Genomic DNA, 23,888 nt, shown 5'->3' on the forward strand with positions numbered 1-23,888 from the left:
AAATTAGTGCCAGCATTCCATTTACACGGGCACAGGTTCATGTTCTGGCTGTTGTACTATCAATCCAGCTTCTTGCTAATGGACTCGGAAAGCAGTGGAGGACGGCCCAAGTCCGTGAGCTCCTGCACCCTTATGGGAGATTCGGAACAAACTCCTGGCTCCTGGTTTTGGATTGGCTCAACTCTGGCTGTTGCGGCCATTTGGGAAGTGAGTCAGTGTACAGAAGATCTCTATCTCCCTCTGTAAGTCTTACAAGTAAAATAAATAAATCTTCAAAACCAAACCAAGCCAAACCAAACCAAACCAAACCAAACACCCACCATATTTTATATGAAGGCATTTCATATTTTACAAAAGGTATTAACACAAGTCACTGAAGGCAACTCTGGGATTTCTGTTAAATAAATTTTTAAGAGGTGTCATTTGTATATGATGTCAGGCAGGGAGACTAACTGTGCCCCTGAGCTTATTTTAATCTCAAGTTTTTTGAAAAAAAATTTTTTTAAAGCTTCTCATGCTCCTTAAACACTGGCTTAGGATGATGCCTCTTGTTTCTATCATGAGACAGAGGAGAGGAGGAGCTATTCTTTCTGTAACTTCGTATTCTTCACAGCATCCAGGACAGAGTACTTTGTCCTAACGTAGCAAACTCTTGCACATTTAATAAATAAGAGGGAAGTTTGAAGAGTTGGAATAGAAGTCTAGTAACTGGATTTGATCCTTATTCTTGATGTCTTCACCAATTCAGAAAAACCCTAACGGGAGCAACAAAAACAAATCCATGTCTGCATCATAGAGATATAAGTGGGCAGTGCCTCAAGTCCCAGCTGCTCCTCTTCCTGTATGAACACCGTCCCTGCTAATGAGCCTGGGAGGGCAACAGAAGATGGCTCAAGTGCCTGGGAGACTGACACGGAATGCAGGCGTCTCCAATGGCTAAACACCTCCACCAACAATTTAGATTTTAATCAGTACACAGTAAGCATAGCATGAAAACCTAAACATAACTAACTGATAAATATACACTACACCTTTTAGTTGTTTTAACTTAGTAACATATAAAATCCCCTAGATTCCTCCATAGTTCATTTTCCTCCTGTTATTTCTATAGCACTAATAACTAGAGGGTGGAATCATACAACAGTAAAGGGCTCCAAAAGGCACAGGGAACCACGACAATCACAAAGTCCACAATCTGTGACTGTTTATCAACCTAGCATTCTAGGAAACCTGAGTTTTCCCCCAGGTTCTTAGATTCCACTAACATATCATTGGTTAAAAATTTTCCCTCCCATCTACTTGAAACACAGAGAGACAGAGATTTTCTATCTACTGGATCAATCTTCAAAGGCCCAGCCCTGCTAGGACTGGGTCAGGCAGAAGCCAGGAGTCCAGTATTCCATCCTGGTCTCCAACATGGGGGGCCATCACCTGGCACGTCCTGGGGTGGGCTGCAGGCAGAAGCAAAGCTGGGACTAGAACTCGGGCACAGTGATGGGGGGTGAGCATCCTGAGCAGCATCTTAACAGTGGTGCCAAATACCCGCTCCCTGCTTCCTGTTAAAGCTTTGGGACACATGGGACACTGAGATGGAATTCCTGGCTCCTGACTCTGGCCTGTTCCAGCCACTGCCATTGAGGCATTTAGGGAATGGACCAGTAAGCAGAAAATCTCTTTCTCTTGGCCTCTCTGTTGCTCTGCTTAAAAAAAAAAAAATCAAACCACGCAAAAACTAAAAAGTCATAGAAGGGCAATTAAAATAAGCTTATAAAAAAAGAAACAGTTTTAAAAATTAATATTTAAGGTATTAATTAAATACAATTAAGACTTGATTTCCTCAATCCATTTTTTTTAAAGAGAAATTTTAACAATTAAAAATGCCCAATATATTGGTTGGATATCTCATATCCACTGTTTTCAAAAATGTTTCTAATCAAACCCACTGAATTACCTCCTTATGGTCACACACTATGACTACAGATGCACTACATACTTGGTATGTATTTGGAAAACGTGCTTAACATGGAAATGTGAACCCTAAAAAGGTTTTGTCATGTTCTGTAAGGGACTCCGTGAAGGTCACGGTGCTTTACCTTTGTGAAGATGGCCAGGGGCATGCCGTACTGGTCCTCCTCCAAACCCGAAATGAGCCCTGGAATCAGGACCACTTGCCCTGTATTAGCCTGAGGCTGCACGGTGATTGGAGGGCTGTCGGAGGGCACGGGGTCCTTGGGAAGCAGGTCTGGCTGCTCTGCTCCCACCTGCTCCCTTTCTTTCAAGTTGGAGTCCTCGAGAACACTAGGATCCAACGTCTCCCAGTCACTTTCTGAAGACTCTGGAGAAGGGCGTGATGGAGGTTTCAAATAGTGACTGGTATCAACGATGGCTGGGCCTTTGCTGCGGGCATCTTCTGCTTGGAACAAAGGTACTTCAGTCTTGGCAGCAGTGTCTCCCCCGTGGCTTCCCATGCTCTTCCTGACAGTTCCCAAGTTGGTAACTGATACGTTAGAAGTGGACCCAGAAACAAAATCATCGGCAGGCGGGCTGCTTTCCTGAAGCCCAGCATCTTCTGACATACTCTTCCGGGGTCTGTACTGAGAACAGTCACTGAGACCATGCTCAATCATGCCTACAACATACAAGATTGGAGAACAATCTGGCATATAACGATGCGGGGAAAAAACACAAGCAGTACTCTTACATTTTATTCTATATGATGGCATTCTCCTACAAAGACTTTAAGAAGCTGTATTTACACACTTTTTTAACAGAAAAACAAGAAGAAAAAAAGAAACATGTACTGCCAAAGGAAAACACACCAGAGAAATGGAAATGTTCATCCTAACAAATTTATCCTTGAAAACTTCCATTACTGACATGTGAAGTTAAGAAAACTAAGTAGATACCACTGTCGTCTTACCTGGGAAAAGGGACAACACAGTCATCAGTGCACCCACCAGCTTATTCACTGGAGAAATATAAAAAAGAACCTGAAATGGATTCAACCAAAATCACATTAGAAGGTCCAGGAGCTAATACTAATACTACAAAGGGGGCAGGGGAAGGAGAGGACAAAGAAAAGTTCTTCATCACAGGAGAATAACAGGGAACGCTAAAGCAATGACAGAAAATTACATTTAGCATCCAACCATTATTTAGGTAAAAAGGAACAATGGATGGTAAAACTACTTGTGGAAGGCCGCTGGACAATATCTCCTCACGATCAGCCTCCTGCAGATTGCCTGCCATGGCATAGAAGGCTAAGCTTCCCGTGTGGTGCCAATATCCCATATAGGTGTCAGTTTGTGTTCCCTCTGTTCCCCCTATGATCCAGTTTCCTGCTTACAGCCCTGGAAAGCAGCAGAGGATGGCTTAAGTCCTTGGGCCCTGCACTCATGTGGGAGAGCTAGAGGTTCCTGGTTCCTGGCTTCAGCCTGCCCCGGCCTGGCCCTTGCAGCTGCTGGGGGAGCGAACCAGTGGATGGAAGATTTTCTCTCTTTCCTTCTGTCTCTGTAACTCTCTCGAATAGATTAAAAAAAATCTTTAAAAAAAGAAAGACGACATTATGATATCTGGAGAAATTTGAAACATACTATATATCATTCTGTGAATGATAAACTTCTTGAATGTGAGCTTCAAATTGGGTTTTACCTATGGCGAAAACCATCCAAAACATCAATGAATGTCAAATTGCCTCCAGAAAGACTACACATTTATACTTCCAGGGTAATGAAACAGAAAATGTGCTTCAGCTCGCCACAATCTGATAGGCAAGTCTTTAATACTTTACCATTAATTAAGTTCAACACAGAAGTTAAACAGCTCATCCTTCCTTTCATCTCTATAAATCTCACCTTTTTTTCAAGAAGAATTAATTTAAACAGGATCAAGACCTGAAAAAAGAAATCCTGTATTACCGTTAGCAAATCAACCCTATTATTCATTTACCTTTCCTCTCCTCAAACATAACCACATATCATTTATCAATAGTAAATGGTAGTGTTACAAAAACACATGAAAAGTTACAAAATTACACTCTGAAATTAACTATCTATGTGCTATAAAAACATGAGTATCATTTATATCTCTAAGTGAAAAGATCTTTCTTTTTGAGAGGGTTGGTGTCATTTCTGTTTAAAAGGTTTACAAGCTTTTAAAAAATGCAGTAAGTGTTCATTGATTTTTAGATGTCTAGAACTATCATATTGCAGGTCCTCAATAAAAGTGTTCAAGGAATGATCAATGTGTGTATGTCCTCGTCAAGTGTATGCTTTACATCAATGTAGGTGTTTTACTTCCATTCCACCAGGACATGTGTTAATATTCTATAAGTGGAGGGGGTTTGGTCCAGTGAGTGAGCTGTTACTTGAAATAAGCACATGCCACATCACAGTGCTTGATTCGAATCTTAACTCCTCTTATTCTAATCCAGCTTCCTGTTAAGGTACATCATGGGGGGCAGATGATGGGGGAGCAGTTAGGTTCCTGCCACTCCTGTGAGAGACCTGGAAGGAGTTCTGGTCATCCTGGCTAGAGTGTGACCCAACTTTGGCTGTGGTGTACATTTGGGGAGTCAATCAATGGATGGATCATCTCCCTCTTTCTGCCTTTCAAATAAGAGGAAAATAAACAAAAATTATACCAGATCAAAATGTTTCTTTGTGTTCTAATTTCACAATAGCCAAAATCCCAAAGAAGACAGACACAAAAAATCTGCACTGCAGACAAGTAAAAAGACATATCCATACGCTTGAACATATTTCTGCAACAAGCCACCAATATCTCACCTTTGTATAGTTAGGAGACCAAGTATTGTCTTAGAAGAAGAAAACATGGGTCATGCCACTTGATGTAGCACAATGAGTCACTCAGCTAAATGGACGCAAAACGTTTCCCATTTTAGAACATTCTCAAGTTAAGTAAGTTGTCATACCTTGTGTCGAAAATGAAGGACAAGATCTCGAGGAGACAGACCTACAATGTTAACAGAAATGCTAATCTGTGAGCACAAACTACTGTTTTGTTCAAAGTTTACTTTCCTTTCAAAGGAAAGAGATATATAAAAATGAAAGTAAGACTATGAAAATACTGTGCAAATACTAAAATAGAAGAGGTCTTCAACAGGCTCATGAAAAATGCTGATCAGTTGATTTTGCTTTTTCATATTTTTTTCTGAAGTGTCATAATATTTACATAATAGTTTGTTAAACACATATATGCTTAGAAATATCACTTTCTGATATAATTTCCTACAAGGATGACAGTGTTCTAAACATGTCCTATCCAACACAGTAGCCAAATATGACTTACTGAATACCTGAAATATGGTAAATACAATAGAGAAATATTTACATTTTACTTAATCTGTGTTCACTTAACATCTAAATGTAGATGCTACATGTGGCCATCGGCTATTGTTTTAGACAGTGTTGGCTTAATACTTCCCTCTAGTCTGTAACGCTAAACTACACAAGTTTAGAAATTATCAAGTTCATACTACAGTGACAATCAATCATTTAAATAGTTTTTGGTCATTGAACTTTATGTTAGTGTTTGTGAATCTCAGCCTTCTTTCTCATGTGCCTCCAACATAACAGTAGGGGAGAAGGGAAAGATACATCCTTGGCTTCTCCCTCTCTGTAACTCTGCCTTTCAAATCAATAAAATTAATCATAAAAAGAAAGGAGACAGTATAAATGAAACCAAATCTCCAACTTGTAGAATGTTAGAATAAGGAAAAACTGAGAAACACTCTCTCTCCTACTCTCCTTCTCTGATAAGACAGAGAACTGAACTGGCCAGCCTAAATATAAGGGAAAAAAGCCAACCAATCATTATTATTTTGAAAAACAGAAATCCACCTTGTATAATTACAGTGGTAAACCCAGCTATGAGCATGTTATGATAAGCCTTCTCAGTGTGAATCCTGGTGAAGAAAATATTTCAGGAAGATACAACAGCAAACACTGAAGGCCTCAGGTCCCATACGGAGGGTTAATTCTGATCATGAAGTTTTACATGCAACTCAATCTGCCAAACAAGAAAAGAGGTTATCTGTTCTAATTGTAAAAAAGTCTCTTACCAAGATACACTTGGGATCCTTCTAATGAAGTTCCTCCCAGGGAACTATTCATATGCTCATAGAGCTCCTATAAAACACAGGATGCATTTACAATATTGTACTATCATTTTAGACAGTGAATTAGAAATATCAGAAAAATGCTGCTTCCTCAACACTGGCATTCAACTTGGAAATAACACATTGCCGAAATCTTGTCCATTTCCAGCACTCACTCCTTCTCTTCCACAAATGAGCAATATCAGAAGAGATCTGGGCAGAAAGCGTGCAAAGCTACTCAGAGTATTCGTTTTCTTCACATTTCAGAGTCTGAATCATCTGCGTGGTGATATAAATTATAAGGACAAAAGCCCTTAGGGTTATTTTGTTTTCTGGCTGAATACCTAGCTGTCTTAACCTTCCCAGGCTGCAGGAGACACATGTCCAAGCATTGAGGGCAGGCTTGAGAAAAACACACTATCCATTTCAACAAAATAACCATGTCTTTTTCTGGCTTATATCATTGCAAGGTAAGAACCAGAGCCTGGTATATAAATATATCATGACGTTTATTAATAAGATAAGCAAATTTACAGAAGCAATGTAAAAGGACTATTGTCCATTAAGAGAAACATTTATGTTTGTTATTTGCAACTACTGCTTCATAAAAAATACAGGTTTGGCTAAATTTACTACATATTCTTTCAATGTCTCAATGCAAATACCTTCTCAAAGAACGCTTTTCTTAAGCTAATAAATGATTATATCCCACGTATTATAGATAAGATTTACTTGATTTAGGACTTTAAAAGTCTTTACCCAAACACACTGTAAAGGGTAGTTACCTTTAGAATGGAAATCTGGGAAAAATCCTTCTCTTCAAAATACGCATGTGTAATAAGCTGAAGCTTTGCTTGAAGTAAGCCATAGAGAGGCTTAAAGAAAAAAAAAAGATAAATGATCATTAGGCTGACAACAGTATGTGTATGAGTGTGTATTGTTATATAAACATGTAAGTACATGCGCACACACACAATCCTCCCAAAGCTTTAAATTTGAACAGGGACAAAAAAAGCAACAAACTTCAGTGCCACAGTTCTCTCTGGTTGCAGGCGTGAGGCGGCTTAAGCACTGACTATCCAGCAGTTAGCAGGATGGGACCGGGAAATGCGAGTTCTAGCTCTCTGTTTGCTTAGGTGCCCGAGCTACTGAGGGTCTAAGTCTGGGCACTCCACGAGGGTGGTTAGCAAGATGAACAAAGATGCACAGATGAGAGCAGCGATTAACCAAAAGTTGATAGAAACTGGAGAACAAGAACATCTCAAAGAGCTGCTGCGAGCTAAATGAACTGGATGTGGTGGCAAAGGATCAACTGACGGCTCACTATAAAGAGGTAATCAAAGAAAAAGGACTCAAACACGCTGCTGTTGATGACTTGGTGGCTGAAATTACTCCAAAAGGCACAGCCCTGGCACCTGACAGTGCACAGAAGGAACTCGTTCAGAGAATAAGGACATTTCTTGCTTAGCATGTCAGCCTTTAAGACTGAATTAGATTGTGGTATTCTGTGATTTTCTTTTTGAAAATAAAACTTGGCATAAATTAGAGGTCATTTTCCAAAAATAAAATATTTTTGTGTATAATGGCAAGATAAAACAAAAACAGTATGGGAATATACTTGCTGGGCCGGTCTAGCTCCAAAACTCCAGGCACTGCACTGCTCTACATCTGCTTGCTCGTCTGCATGTGGGTATACACACACAAACAGTACACTCTTCCAGAAACTGTACAGTGCTGTGGGGGGTTAAGCCACTGCCTATGATGCCATCATTCCACATGATGCAGTTTGAACTTCAGCTGTTCCACTTCTGATCTGGCTTCTGGGTACGGCAACTATTCGGACACTGGCTACCCATGTGGAAGCCACACATGGAGTGTTAGGCTCCAGGTTTTGGCCTGCCCAGTCTCGGCCACTGCGACCATTCAAGGAGCAAGTATCAGATGGAAGACTCTCCTTTTTTCCTCTCTCTAACTCTGCTTCTGAAATAAATCTTTAAAAACATTTCTGCTCGTCAAAATCTTAACTGAGGGGGCCAGCACTGCAGTGTATTGGGTGAAGGCATCGTGACACCAGGATCCCAAATGGGAAAAGGTTTGAATCCCATCTGCTCCACTTCTGATCCAGCTCCCTGTTAACAGCCAAGGAAAAGCAGCGAAAGATGGCCCAGGTGCTTGGGTCCCTGTACTCTCACGAGAGACCCAGAAGCAGCTCTGGTTGTGGCCCTGGCTGTTGTGGACATTTGAAGAGTAAACCAGTGGACGGAAGATTTCTTATTCTTTTTCTTTCTCTCTTTCTTTCAAATAAATTAATAAGTCTTTACAAAAACTTACTAATGCCTACAGTATTATCAGATCTCCTTCCTCTTACCTGGGTTATATTTGTGTGTGTGTGTGTGTGTGTGTGTGTGTGTGTGTAATTTATTTGAAAGGCAGATTTATAGAGAGGAAAAGACAGAAAGGAAGGTCTTCCATCCACTGGTTTACTCCCTAAATGGCCACAACAGCCAGGCCTGGGCCATGCTGAAGCCAGAAGCCAAGAACTTCTGGGTCTCCTACACAAGCACAGGTGCCCCCTTCCACTGCTTTCCGAGATACATTGGCAGGGAGCTGGGTTAAAAGCGGAGCAGAGGGGACCCATATGGGATGTGCGCATCTTAGGGGGTGGCTCAGCTGTGACTCCGTAATGCTGGCCCCCTTACCTAGTATGGAAAACAGGTGCAAATGAGAGAACAGCTACTGAAAAGTAAAGAAAAAGATGCAAGAGCATAGATAGTTAGCTCCTAATTTTAACATATTATTGCTTTCATTCACAAATTTGTATTTTAATAATGTCTTACTCTGAGATTAAAATCTGAGATGAAAGCTTAACATTCACACAAACAAATTACTAGTTTACTTACCAGCTTGCTTAGGACACAGACACTTTTCTGAACAGTCTCTCTGGTAACATCTGCTTGTCTTACTTTCAATGCCTATTACAAAAAATCATTATTAGAAATATTTCACAGCAATAATTTAAAAACTATTTCTTCAACACAAAAGTAGCAATTAAACAGGAGTTTCTCATATTTAGCTAATTCAAAAATGTACTTTTTGAGCATCTCAGAAACATGTGTTGAAATAATAAGGGTCAGTCTAGGTGCTATGTTTCTATTAAAGAATTTGGTTTGGGTGAGATGATGTGTTTATTTCTTTTTATTGGAAAGGCAGAGAAAGGAGAGACAGAGAGAAAGATCCTCCATTTGCCAAGTGGCCGCAACAGCTGGAGCTGGACCAATCTGAAGGCAGGAACCAGGAGCTTCTTTGAGATCTTCCATGCAGGTATAGGGTCCCAAGGCTTTGGGCCATCCTTAGTACTCGACTACTTTCCCAGGTCTCAAGCAGGGAGCAGCCAGGATATGAGCCAGTGCCCAGAGGGATCCTGGTTCCTGGTGCATGCAAAGCGAGGTCTTTAGCCACTAGGCTATGGTGCCAGGCCCAAATAAATAAAAATTTTTAGAGAGAGAGATTTTTTTACTCATAAACAAAAACAGTGCTACATATAAGCAAACTAGAAAGTGGGGTCACTCATCCTGGTCTAGTTTAATTTACTTCTCAGAGCTAGTATAATAATATGTCAGGCATGAGGTGGCAGCTAGTTTAAAATCAACTGAAGTCTTAGAGTATCTTCTAAGTGTCTGAAAATCACTGTAAGTTAATTCTACTTTCTCAATAACACTGATTAAGCAAACAAAATACATAATGACACTCCATTTTTGTAAATTATGTACCAAACACTAGAAATAGGAAATTCAAAAAAAACTATGAAATTTAAATATATATATACTTTTAAATATAAACAACATTTTGTTTATCTAAAGGCAGATAAAGGGAGAAAAACGGGGAAAGAAGGAGCAGTGAGGGAAACCTCCCCAGCAGTAAGCTCAGTCCCTACTGCCTATACAAATGCTGTTCTCACAAAAAAGTGGAATTTCCAAACATGTATAAGCAACAGACTAATTTTTCTTTTTTTATTGGAAAGGCTGACTGACAGAGAGAACGTGAAAGAAAAATATCTCCCATCTGCTGGTTCATGTCCCAAGGGTTAGAACAGCTGCAGCTTTGCCAGTCCGAAGCCAGGACCTTATTCCAGGTCTCCCACACAGATGTAGAGTCCCAAGGTACTGGGTGGGCCATGCTGTACTCATTTCTCAGACCACCAGCAGGGAGCTGGAAGAGCAATGGAGCAGCCAAGACATGAACTGGCGCCGCTATGTGATCCCGGAGCTGGCACAGCAAGGCTTTAGCACTGAGCCTTCATGCCAGGCTCTCAGGTAATTAATTTAAAAGAACAGAGATGGTGCCAACATTGAAATATAGTATTTCGAATAAAAATGGGTAATTTAGGATTTACTTTCTAAAACCAACACACCAAATATTATGATGCAAACATGATTAAAGCCACCAACATAAACTTAAAATTTTGGTGTGTATTAATTGGTACTACCAGAAAAATAACCAAAAGTTGCATATAAAAATCTAAGACAGCAGTACAGGTACCACATGAAAGATAAAGATTATGTATTTCTATAAGAGACCAAAATCTAAGAAAAACTTTTGGAGACTTTCCCGCTTTTTGTTTACCATTACTTATCTATCATACCTTGGCTTCAATTTGTCGATAGCAAGAAATACCATATACCGTGGCTCCATTTCCATTTCTGGGTGGTAAGTGAAAAAACACAGTATCTAAGGCATAGAAAAATACAAACACCAAGATGAAACACTTTCATCAATAATGACATTTGAAGTCATCACAATGCAGTCATTAATAAAAAAATGGTAACCGGAATTCATGTCATACTTATTTCCAACATATATTCACCACAAAAAGCCCGGAGGTTGAATTATAACAGGTCAAACTGAGATACCATTACAGAAAATACTGTATAAGGAACTGCTCCAGATGAAAAGAAAGTAGTTATAAAAACCAACAACACCGGGGCTGGCCTTGTGGTGCAGTGGGTAAAGGCTGGCTGTGGGGGCATTTGGGGTGTGAACTGGAGATGGGATCTCTCTGTTTTTCTATGCCTCTTAAACTGAATTTTATATATAATACAGGTAATCAAACCAGGTTTAATTTGGTGGAGCTTCAATACCATGTAGTCATGGAGAGTGTGGTTAATTAGCTGGTTTAATTAGCACTCGTTCCTAGGGGGTACAAACAAGTCCTGCATGCAACAAGGGGGCTTGACAGTGCAGCACTGTGACAGTAACAGCTCCAGGGGCAGGAAACCAACATTTCAGCGCTTTCCTGAGTTCTAACCCAGTAAGTCTGTGGCTAGGTGCCTAGCAAGCTGAGCCCCTTGGTGTCCCTCTGAGAGGAGTCTGGAGTCTAAGTGCAGGAAGTGCTCCCAGCGTCAGCCTCTCCGCTCTGGCTCATCACTCACTCAACCACAGCTCCAGCAGGACGGTGGACGTCACCGGCCACTGAGGGCCTCCAGTGCAGGACTAGTCATCTCCAGCACAGCACAACTGCCCAAAGGACTTCTACTAATGCTTCCATCACATACCTTCCTGGTAGTTGTGTGCACCATCTGGTAAGGCAAGGAAGGGCAAATATTTCCATTCTTCTGGTAAAATGTGGCTGTCATGTCCATCTCCCGGAATCAAGGGAGGATAGGAGAATTCAACCTAAAAGGGTAAGCAAAGTTAGCGAAAAGGTGGCTGATCAGAGTGAGCTGAACCGACACAAGTGTGGATAACTCACACCCGTTGATAACACCTGACACTGTCAATAGGCCTCAGGCATGGAAGAAGTAGCAATAGGAGGAAGCCCTGTAAGCCTTTCCCCCTCTGCCATCAATGGCTTTCAGATGTCAAAGTACAGGAGCAGAGGCACAGGGGAGCAGTGGTGATAACTGGACTGGAGAGTGAGATTTGAGAACTGTCATCAAACAGTAACTGGACCAACAGGGCCCTGAGGAGAACAGCACCCAACTGAACAAGTAAAGCCAGCAGGAGAGCCTGGCTGGGCTGCTGCTTGACTCACAAGGGAGCTAACTGTAAAAGGCCTTGCCAATGACAAGTTTTAAAGAACCCCCAAGAAAGGAATGTATGAAGTATAGTCCCCAATCAAACTTCTCGCTATCTTCTCTGTATGTTTATCATGCAGCTATTATACTGTGCTTTGCCAAACAGTGTGAGGGAAGCACTACGTGGCAATGCAGTAATATACACACATTTTCTAAGCTGATGTTATGCAGCTCTTTTGATAATTATCAAAAAAAAGGTCTCCGGCTGGCACTATAGCCACCTGTAGTGTGGGCATCCCATATGAATGCTGGTTGGAGTCCTGGCCATTCCTCTACTGATCCAGCTCCCTACTAACAGCCTGGGAAAGCACAGAAGACAGCCAAAGGGGTTGGGTCCCTGCACCAAAGTTCCTGCCCCTAACTTCAGCCTGGCATAGCCCCAGCTGTTGCAACCATTTGAGGGAACCAGGGAACAGAAGATCTCTCCTTTCGTTTCTTCCCTTTCTGTCTTTCAAATGAATAAATTAAATGATTTTTTAAAAAAATCCCAACTTAGATTTCTCAATTTAACAGTAAAAAACAAACAGGAAAACACATCATCATGTGTTATACAACATCAAGACCCCAATATATAATACTTACTCTAAATGCTCACAATAATTATCACTACTGTTAGAAACTGTAAGATTTTTTTTAAAAAGATTTATTTTTATTGCAAAGTCAGATATACAGAGAGGAGGAGAGACTGACAGGAAGATCTTCCAACTGTTGATTCACTCCCCAAGTGGCCACAATGGCCAGAGCTGAGCAGATCCAAATCCAGGAGCCAGTAGCCTCTTCCACGTCTCCCACCCAGGCGCAAGATCCCAAGGCTTTGGGTCATCCTCGATTGCTTTCCCAGGTCACAAGCATGAAGCTGGATGGGAAGCGGGACTTCCGGGTTTAGAACCATATAGAATCCAGGTGCCTGCAGGGCAAGGACTTCAACCACTAGGCTACTGTGCCAGGCCCTAGAAACTATCAGATTTAATGTATAAATATGTATTTAAAATGCACCTAGGAGGGGCTGGCGCAGTGGTATAATAAACTAATCCTCCGTCTGCAGCACTGGCATCAAATGTGGGTGCTGGTTCAAGTCCTAGCTGTTCTACTTCTGATCCTTCCGATCCAGCTCTCTGCTGATGGGCTGGGAAAGCAGCAGAGGACAGCCCAAGTGCTGGAGACTGCATCCACATGAGACACCTGAAGAAGCTTCTGGATCTTGGGTTCAGACCAGACTAACTTTAGCTGTTGAGGCCATTTGGCGAATGAAACAGCAGATGGAAGGTTCTCTCTATCTCTCCTAACTGCCTTTCCACAACAAAATCTTAAAAATAAAATAAAATATACTTGGCAAAGAAATGGTTTTTAAATAAATGTACAACTTCATGGACCCAAATTCTTATGAATATATCATGAAATACATTGCTCTTGAACAAACATCGCTCAACTTTATTTTTAATTGTGATGATGTAATTTGAACTAGTGAATTTTCACTTATCTGCAGAGTAACATTAAAAAGATCATTAATGTTTGGACATCAGTGTGAGAAAACAAGCATGACTATGTCACTGAAAACTGGTACAAGTTAGAGGAAATTTGTCAGCATTAGAAGGACAACAACATATTCATCTGCTGCTAACCTGGCGCCACCCTGTAAGCAAGTGTCTCCACTTAAGCAAACAGACACCTAACATAAGGTTGAAAAGAAAACGGAGTTCAAGTTCAGTCCATCACGGGGTGCCAACTAAGCATGAGATTGTTTCGCAGTACCACCAAGTTACTCCCGTCAAGTTCTAAAGCCTCAGATGACTTTTTGCTCCTTTCCTACCCCTACTCATTCAGTGCAGTTCCAGCTACTTCTGGCTCGGAACCACCTGCTTCATGCGGCGTTATTTGCTCAAGTAATGCTTTAAAAGTAGAACTGCCAACGTTTATATTTTAATACCTTTGGCTCAGCGTTCAGTTCTACAAATTTATCTCATAGATACTCTTACGTATTCACAAAGGAATGTCCACAAATGTTTAATGCACTGTTCCATAAATACTGGAAAGCTAAATACTTCAAAACCATGAGCCAAAACAAACCTCCTTCCTTCCCCAGGAGCTCGTCTCAGGTATTTGCTCTGGTGATGAAAAGGTTACTAATGCACACACAGGTGCAAAAGGCACTTTGCAGCATGACAAAAGGATCTTAGCTCCAGATGATCCCGGTGGGTCCAAAGTAAGTTGAAAGGGTCTTCATAAGAGACAAGCAGAGAGACAGATGAAGATCATGTGCTATTGTCTTCAAAGATGGAAACATGAAACCATGCATACAGGTGACCTCTAGATGCTGGAGAAGACCAGAACATCCACGCTCCCCATTCCAGAAGAAATGGAATCCGGTAAACACCTTGATTTCTAGGTCAATAAAATTGATTTCCAAACTGTACACTTTGGAATGCTAATAAATGTGTGTTAGTTTAAGTCACCGATCAGGATAATCTGCTACAACAGCAATAGAAAATATATACTTTTCAGTTTACAACTTACAAAGCAAGTAGGATATCAATAAATACAGTATAGATCTTATTTAGATTCCATTTGAGCAAAACAGACTTTTTGTAAGTGAATCTTTAAAATGTGCTTGAGAAAACACAAGTTACGGGCCAGCATCATGGTATAGTAGCCTAAACCTCTCTCTCTTGTGCTAGCATCCCATGTGGGCACCATTTGTGTCCAGACTGTTCCACTTTGATCCAGCTCCCTAATTATTGTCTGGGAAAGCAGCAGATGGCTCAAACTCTTGGGACCCTGTACCCCCATAGGAGACCCGGGAGAGCTCCTGGCTTTGGATCAACTCAGCTCCAGCCATCACAGCCATTTTAATACACACACACACACACACACACACACACACACACACAGGTCTACCTCTTCTGCAAGAAGGCAATCAGTTTTGCAGTAATTTTAGTTAGCTGGAAGTCAAGATACAGTAAATCATAAATTTTTTTTTAAAGATTTATTTTTTATTTTTATTGGAAAGGCGGATATACAGAGAGGAGAGACAGAGAGGAAGATCTTCCGTCCGATGATTTACTCCCCAGGCGGGCGCAACGGCTGGAGCTGAGCCAATCTGAAGCCAGGAGCCTCTTCTAGGTCTCCCACGCGGGAGCATGGTCCCAAAGCTTTGGGCCGTCTTTGACTGCTTTCCTGGGCCACAGACAGGGAGCTGGATGGGAAGTGGGGCTGCCAGGATTAGAACCGGTGCCCATATGGGATCCCAGGTGTGCAGGGTGAGGACCTTAACCAGTGCACCATCGCGCCGAGCCTAGTAAATCATAAATTGTTACACATACAAAATAAGTGGAGATTTTGCATACATTTCATGGGTAAATTAAAGCTGTTCTAGCTGATTGAAATGTGTTTAGAATTTCATAGCTATCTTTCAGAACACAACTCATTCATAAATTGTAAACTCTCTGCAGTGTGCTGGCAGCTCTCCAGAATTCCTTTCTCCTCCTGGTAGATTCGCTGCCAAAAAATACTTGCAATGGCTTTAAGTTCAAAATAGTTACACAGTAGGTGTTGGTGGTATAGTGGTAAGCATAGCTGCCTTCCAAAGCAGTTACACAAGCTGCTTTACAGGTCCCCATGGAAAATATGTTGAACATGCTATATTTATTAATTAATTAAACTTCTGGCTATTGACAAACTTGCCAGCTAAATCTTCAGAAGACACGCAAGTACATCTCCCCTTAATTCTGTCAGAATTTTTTTCACAAATTAGGAAGTGCTTGTGGTCATCTTTTATATATAACAAATATCAATTTTAAGCGCTATATGGTATTATTTGTTTAATCAACTCTCTATTACTTCCTGACCATAGCTTTTTAAAATTAGTAAACGGTTTTTATTACATTACTACAGTGTTCAATAGTATTCAAGCGGTTTAAGCTAAACATAATAACAATCTGCGCTTTGTTTCCAACGTCCAAAAGTGCCTAACGTCTTCTAGAACTTTCTAAGTGATAAGCGTACCTGTCACTGTAAGTCTCACACCAAAGCTTACAAAGATTACGTGAATCTTGGTGGGAACTTCAGAGAGTTTCAGGATTAGGGATGGTTACCCACAAAGACCAAACCTTGATTACAAAATAAAACTTTTACCCCTCACCCCTTGACTTCCAGGGAGGGGTATCAAAGATGGTGTCAGTAGGGCATTCACATTTTCAATACACGACAGATCTAGCAAATACGTCCCCACAGTATTCTTCAACTGTACAAATTACAAATATCTATCTATATGTAACCTACATTCATGTGATCAAATCTTCAGATCTGGGTTACAGTAATACTTTATAAGTTGGCATGATTGTAAATGGAGAAGAGGATCCTGGCTGCCTACTCTAAGGTGGAATCAACAAAAGGCACTTTTTCTAATTCTGAATGAACTATTGAGAAAGGGAGACACACGACTGTCTTCCCAGATTAGCAAAAATAATCAAATGACTCTTTGCACAGGCCAAAAATCAAACTGGTGTCCTTGAGTCAGATTCTGTTGACCACATCCTCAGAAAAAAAAGACTGAGAAAACAACAAAGAAACCCCACAAAACCAAAGAACATAGCATTCTACTGTGAACTCTGAGTACTTTGGCGGTTTAAAGATTTATTTCTATTTGAAAGGCAAATTTACAGAGACACAAGGAGAGGCAGAGAGAAATTTCTAACAGCCACAAGGGCCAAAGCTGAAACAGGAGACTCCTCAGGGTCTCCCACATGGGGGCAGAGGCCCAAGGACTCAGGTCATCCTTTGCTGCTTTCCCAAGCCACATGCAGAGAGCTAAACCGTTCACAATGCCAACTATATTTCAAGCTGTCACAGTGGGGTATTGGGAAAAGTTTTCAATTAACAATAATCGCACCTCAGATAAACCTCATTGGTTACCATACTGCCACTGCGCAAAGCTGACCAAGTATTTAAATGAATAAACCTTTGAAATGGAGGTAAACGTGGAATTTCAGTTCCAACCTGAGAGACATTGAAGAAGTCACATCTCTCAATTTCCTCATTAATAAAAGAGAGTTAATAAACTGCTGCAACTGTTAAATAAATAAAATGTATAGAAGGCAGTGGAATAGGTCCAAGAGATCAAACCAAACCAGACTGTAGTCACTCGTGCTAGATGAGTGATCCAAAAGCTCTCTGGAGCCAGTCTCTCCCTCTCTCGGTCTCTGGAGCCGGTTTCTCTCTTTTTCTCTCTCTGTCTCTCACACACACACACGCACACACTTTGCAGCAACCAGTCGAAAGGGGATTAGTGTGCCTGAGCTAGCCTGATAAGTAAATCCTTCTATTTTTAGCCCAAAGAGCAAAAATTGTGAGGAAGCCAACCTGCTCTCTGTCCCCTGCCTCTGCCCTGCCCAGCAGCCCATCTGGCAAGCCTGGCTCAACAAGTCCTTCTCCAAGCCCTCACATGAGGTGCCCCTCTACGCATGAATCACTAGGAAAAGCCCTGATCAATGACTTTCTTTAAAGGGCTCATGTTAGGGAACACTTTATGGGGTTTACAATCTTCGCTATAATTTGTTGAGTAAATGTGAAGAAAACCACTTCATAAAATTTTTGTTCTCAGTACCTTAGTTATCACATTTAAATGCGATCTGGGTTTCTATATTAAATTGACTTTCATGTCTCTGAAGATACCAACCTTATTTAGAACACTTTGTGAAGACAGAGCATTAAAGATGACCACACTTGGGCAGCACAGCCAGTAACGCTGCTGTCTGGAAACCTGGCATCCCATATCAGAAGGCAGGCTGAGTTCTGGCTGTTCCATTTCCTTTCTTTTTCTTTCAAAAATTTATTTGTTTTTATTTGAGAGGCCGATTTACATGCAGAAGGAGAGACAGAGAGAAAAGCATCCAGCCCTGGCCCACTCTTCAAACGGCTGTACCCACTGGGGCCAGCCAATCCCAACCCAGGAGCCACAGAGGTGCAGGGTCCCAGGGACTTGAGCCATCCTCCCCTGCTTTCCATACACAGGGAGGTAGGTTGCGAGTGCAGCAGTGGAACACGGACCACTGCCCATGTGGGACTCTGGCACTTGAAGGAGGAGAATTAGCCTGTTGAGGCCCATGCTGGCAATGGCTGTTCCACTCCTGATCCAGCTTCTTGATATTGTACCTGCGAAAATGGCAGAAGATGGGCCAGTGTTTGGGTCCTTGCCACTAGTGAGAGAACTGGATGGAGCTCCTGGCTCCTGGCTTCAGTCTGCTCTAGCTCTGGCTGGTGTGGTCATTTAGAGAGTGAACCAGCAAATAGAAAACCTCTGCCTCTCACTTGCTGTCACTCTGCCTTCCAAATAAATAGAACAAATCATTATTAACAACAACAAAAATCGCAGCTACTATTTAAGTGATTTCTTCCATTTAAAATAGAGTTGTAAGTCCCACAATTTTTTAATATTTATTTTTATTGGCAAGTCAGATTTACAGAGAGGAAGATCTTCTATCCACTAGCTTACTCTCCAAGCAGCCGCAATGGCAGGAGCTGAGCTGATCCGAAGAAAAGAGCCCGGAGCCTCCTCTGGCTCTCCCACGCAGGTGCAGGGTCCCAAGGATCTGGCCCAACCTTGGCTGCTTTCCCAGCCCACAAGCAGGAAGCTGGAAGGGAAGTGGAGCAGCCAGGATATGAACCAGCAGTAAGGCCCAAAACTTAAAGAACACTAGTGGACAATTATTCCTCAGTCCCAGATCTGCACACAGAATTAACAATTTAAAGAAAGGAAATTGTATGAATAAAATATAACTTCTGAAAAAGCTTTTCTGAAAATACTGGATGTTGTGGAATTTTGTGACTTGTTGCACAGCAGAAAGATTTGATTTTTAAATTGCTTAAATGTTTATTTTCATCTATGTTTAATACAAAGTCACACATACACAGTCTTCCACTTGCTGGTTCACTTCCCACATAGGCAGCAATAACAAAGGCTGGGCCAGCCTGAGGTTGTGAACCCAGACCTCTTCCCTGGTCTCCCACATTCTGGCAGGGCCCCCAGGACCACGGCCATCACCTGCGGCCTGCCAGCAGGTGCGTTAGCAGGAAGCTGCGTCACAGGCAGAGCAGCTGGACTGGAGCCAAGCACTCCCCCGTGGGATGTGGGCATCTCAGGCGGTGATCTACCTGCTAAGCCAAACACTCTCCACCAATTTATTTTTAACACTGAGCTTACATGAAGCAAAACTAACTCTAATTTGTAGGAGTGTACCATTCTCCACAGAGCCTAATGAATTCCTAATTTCACCAGTGAAGGCTGCAGGGTTATTATTAGCCCCTAATAATGGGGTGCAGAATTGTGACACAGCACATTAAGCCAGCACCTTCAGTGCTACATCCAGCAAGCATCCAGTTTCAGAGTGTAGGTTTGAGTCCCAGCTGCCTCTGATCCAGCTCCCTCCTGATGTCCCTGGGAAGGCAACAAAAGATGGCCCAAGTATCTGGACCCCTACTGCCAATGTGGGAGATCAGGATGGGGTTCCTGGCTTCTGACTTTAGCCCGATCCAGACCTAAAAGTTGTGGCCATCTGGAGAGTGGCCCAGCAGATGAAAGATCTCTGTCACACTGTCTGTCAAATCAAATCAAATCAAATCAAATCAATCTTAAAAAAAAAAAAAAGACAAAACAAACAAAAAACCCCAACAAACCCAGTAGCCATTTCTCAGTATAAACACAGCATAGCTGGGAACAATGAGCATGGTGAGTGAACAAATGCAAGTGCAGGGGCTGGTGTGAAGGCATAGATTGCTAATCCTCTGCCTGCAGTGCAGGCAGCCCACGTGGGTGCCAGTCTGCATCCCAGCTGCTCCATTTCTGATCAGGCTCCTGCTAATAACCTGGGAAAGGAACAAGGGATGGCTCAAGGCCTTGGGCCCCTTCATCCATGAGCGAGACCTGGAGGAAGTCCCTGGCACCTTCAGGCCAGCCCAGACCTGACTGTTGTGGTTACTTCGGGAGCGAACCAGCAAATGAAAGATCTTCATCTCTTTCTTCTGTCTCTCCCTCTCTCTCTTTTTCTGAACTCCAATATTCAAGTGAAATAAATAAATCTTTTAAAAATACAAGTGCAGCCAATCTGAAGCCAGGAGCCTCTTCCAGGTCTCTTTCAAGGCTTTGGGCCGTCCTCGACTGCTTTCCCAGGCCACAAGCAGGGAGCTGGATGGGAAGCGGGGCACCCAGGAATATGAACCGGCACCCATATGGGATCCGGCATGTGCAAGGAGAGGACTTTAGCCACCAGGCTACTGCACTGGGCCCTCCAAACTCCATTTGTAAGAAATGACTCAAAACAGAGACCCTGAGACTGACCCCACCAGCCTGGACACAGGGCCCACTTGATTGCCTGCTTACCTAGTACCACCTTAACTCTCCTAGGTCTTCCCCCTGAAGGCTCACTTGCCCAAGTAAGCTTAGAGACGGCGGGTTCAAACAATGCCCTGAGGCATGTATCCCTGGTGTCTAATTCCCTGATCAGGCACTCCCCATTCCCCCCAGCACATTCCCCTCTTCTCTCCTCTTCTCCTTGTCCTCCACTCCACTCTTCCATCTATCTCCACTCCTGCTTTCTCCCTGCCCCACAGCTACTTCCTCTGCGGAAATAAGGACCTCTGGCGTGGCTCGCTCGCTCTGTTTGGCGTCTTGGGTTTTTGGAAAAAAGCTAACACCATTAAGGAAAAACAAGAAACTAACAGAATTACTAGTGAGTTATAGTTTTCCAGACAAAACCTAGTAATTCCATTAAAATCACAAAATTTTAGCTCTTGAAAAAGCAACAGAACACAACAAATCTAAAAATTGTTTATTGGGCCTAGCACAGTAGCCTAGCATCTAAAGTTCTCCTCCTTGCATGCGCTGGGATCCCATATGGGACTGGCTGCTCTGCTTCCCATCCAGCTCCCTGCTTGTGGCCCGGGAAAGCAGTCGAGGACAGCTCAATGCTTTGGGATCCTGCACCCGTGTGGGAGACCTGGAGGAGGCTCCTGGTTTCTGGCTCCGGATCAGCATAGCACCGGCCGTTGCGCTCACTTGGGGAGTGAATCATAGGACAGAAGATATTTCTATCTCTCCTCCTCTCTATATATCTGACTTTGTAATAAAAATAATTAAATCTTTAAAAAAAAAAAAAAAGAACGTGGGAGAAGGAAAGGAGACGGTCAAGCATAGTTATGCAACCTGGACTTGGTCACGGGGCTGTGATGACAAGTCCCAGTCCTCCCGAGTCCCAGCTGGTCTCCATTTCAGAAAACCAGTTGCGTTACCTCAGGGCGCACACCGAGACCAAGGCAGAGGCCACACACTCACAGGGCTGCTTCCGCCCAATGTGCCTCTTGCATCACGTTTCTAGGCAGCTTTACATTTTTGTCTGACATATCTTTTCTTTTTTTTTCCTTCCTTTAGTACAATTTATGGAAACTAGTTTCACCAACAAAACAGCAACCTTGACTTCGGGTGACAGCAAAAATTAAGAGATTTGATTCTGTCACTATCCATCTAGATTTCTCTTTTCTTATCCAAAGCACCATATACCACATTTTTGCCCTGAAAAACTGCCGAAAGGCCAGAGCAGAATGAATACCTATAGTACAGGATGCAATTCTAGGTCTTTCTCCAGGTCTGCTTGGCAGCATGACCTTGGCAAGGTCATTCCACCTCCTCAAAAGTGTCAATTACTCCCTGGACATGTACAAAAAATTGCATGGCAATTACTACATTGAAGCATTTGGAGTTTTAACATACGTTCACATACTGAAATATCTGCTGCTGATGGACACCACCTTTGCATATTATGGACAATCTGAAATCACTCTCTGTCCACGATCACGCCTGGCACTGCAACACAGCACGTAACGCCACTGCCCATGATGCCAGCATCCCATATGGGTGCCAGTCAGTGTCCTTCCTGAGAAAAGCAGCGCAAGATGGCCCAAGCATTTGGTCCCTGTCAACCACAAGGGAGACCCGGATGAAGCTACTGGCATTGTTGTCAGCATCTGGGGAGTGAAACAGCAGACAGAAGCTCTCTCTCTCTCTTCCAAAACAAATAAATCTTCAATCTTCATTAAAAAAATAAAGACTTGGATTTACTGTTCTGGGATAGAATTCCTTTCAAAGCACACTGAGCAACACTACTTCCTCCTTGGCATCTTTTTACATCATCGTTATGCAATGAACGAGGAATATAAAGTTTTAAAGTGAAGCAGTCTTTAAAACACACGACGCAGCCCTCTGTCCACTCCCTTCACCACTTTTGCTAAAGTTCACTTTAATGAACTTAACTCCTGCCAATATCCTTTCTAAAATATTAGTATTTCTGTGTGTGTGTGAGTGTGAAGGGCAAGTTGAAAAGTATTATTACCAATGGTGGAAATCAATATTTTTGAATTCTTTAAAAAATTTTTAAATTTACTGTTCATTAGCAGATCATGACATCATTGCCTTCCGGTGTTAACTCGCCTGTGACAGAAGTCCCGTTTCTGTCTTGTTGCTTTGCCTGCAAGTCCTGCGCAACGAATGTTCCATTTCAGACCCTGGATTCAAGGGTTTGCAAAGTTAGGCCGAACAACACCTTTCTATTTGCACATTGTGCTTGGTAAATACACTTGCCATTATCGCAACTGCTGGGGGGGAGGTCCATCGCCCCACAAGCGCCAGCTCCGGCCTTGATCCTACAGCACACCCCAAGGCCCAAGGGGGACGGGTCCACGCCAGCCATCCCAGGACGGGCGCTCAGCCCTCCAGCCCATCCACAACGCAAGTCCACCTCCCCGGAGGTGCACTCCACCTGCCGCAGCGGACGCTCACGACACTCGCTATAAAGTGACAACAGGGTGCAGGCACTCTTTCTCAAGATTTCCATTTGCAAGGGACGAGTTGGGGGGAAAGAAAGGCCCGTCTTGGCGTCCCTCGCTCTCACGCCCCCCTCCCCCCTCCGCTGCCCGTCTCAGTGTCCAGGGGCAGAAGAAAGAAAAGAAGGGCTTGTGGGGAGGAGGAGGGCAGGTAGCGCCGCGGGGGACGGGCCCCTTCCTCACCTGGCAGCCCTTCTTGTGGTGAAAGCCCACCACCACGATGTGCAGGACGGGCCCCCGGGGGCTGCCATCGCTGCCCCTCCCGGCCGTCTCCATGGGGAGCCACCGCGGGCCCTCACCGCGACGGCCCTCACCGCTGAAGGCTGCGGGCCGACGGACCTCGCGGCCCCCGGAGGACGCAGCGCGGAGGGCGGCAGGTGTCAGCGAGGGCGCCTCCTGAGGGCCGCGCACCCGGGGCCTGCGGCCGCACTTCCTCCATCCGCTTCCGTAGCTTCCGGGCTGTCACCTGACTCGTAGCCGCCAGCGGCGTGGAGGGCGGGGTCTGCCTACGTGGGCGGGGCTGACGGAGACCAGGACCAATGGGAAGGGGGCTACAGGACGGGGCGGGGCTTGCGAGGTTTCCCTTGCACCTGCTCTCTTTGAGTTGGATGGCTAAGGTCTTTGACTTCTCTTAAATTTCGTTCCTTTCACTTCTTTCTTTTAAATGACTCTCTGGTTCATTCTCCATTCCCTTCCTCGCCTTAGCGTCTCTGGCCTAGAGTCTCTGCCTTGACTCACGTATCTAATAACACACAGCAGCTTCTTAATTTGTTATTCAATCTTGGATTGCTTACCTGAGCTTTATTGTGTTTCAATTGTTCTTTCTT

General features: G+C 43.2%; 1 protein-coding gene, 1 non-coding gene and 1 pseudogene across 2 annotated transcripts in view; 1 reads left to right on the forward strand and 2 right to left on the reverse strand.

The window, feature by feature from the left end:
• Positions 1-23,499, reverse strand: part of AVL9 (AVL9 cell migration associated) — a 38,093-nt gene extending 14,594 nt beyond the window's left edge. The window contains exons 1-10 of the mRNA XM_040965146.1: positions 23,245-23,499; positions 11,671-11,791; positions 10,761-10,846; positions 9,019-9,090; positions 6,904-6,993; positions 6,083-6,149; positions 4,934-4,974; positions 3,855-3,893; positions 2,921-2,990; positions 2,094-2,629 (exon numbers count right to left, since the gene is read on the reverse strand). Coding sequence (XP_040821080.1) covers positions 2,094-2,629; positions 2,921-2,990; positions 3,855-3,893; positions 4,934-4,974; positions 6,083-6,149; positions 6,904-6,993; positions 9,019-9,090; positions 10,761-10,846; positions 11,671-11,791; positions 23,245-23,337 — 1,215 coding nt within the window. The 5' untranslated portion in view covers positions 23,338-23,499. The remainder of the gene's footprint in view (positions 1-2,093; positions 2,630-2,920; positions 2,991-3,854; positions 3,894-4,933; positions 4,975-6,082; positions 6,150-6,903; positions 6,994-9,018; positions 9,091-10,760; positions 10,847-11,670; positions 11,792-23,244) is intronic.
• On the forward strand, positions 7,240-7,601 carry LOC121145928 (annotated as a pseudogene).
• Positions 16,985-17,125, reverse strand: LOC121145943. Its single transcript, XR_005882105.1, has one exon. It is a non-coding gene; the product is annotated as a U4 spliceosomal RNA (small nuclear RNA).
• Positions 23,500-23,888: the final 389 nt, after the last annotated feature.

Source organism: Ochotona curzoniae, unplaced genomic scaffold, assembly GCF_017591425.1.
Source record: "Ochotona curzoniae isolate NIBS_2020 unplaced genomic scaffold, NIBS_Ocur_1.0 scaffold_3835, whole genome shotgun sequence".
Classification (NCBI taxonomy): Eukaryota; Metazoa; Chordata; class Mammalia; order Lagomorpha; family Ochotonidae; genus Ochotona; species Ochotona curzoniae.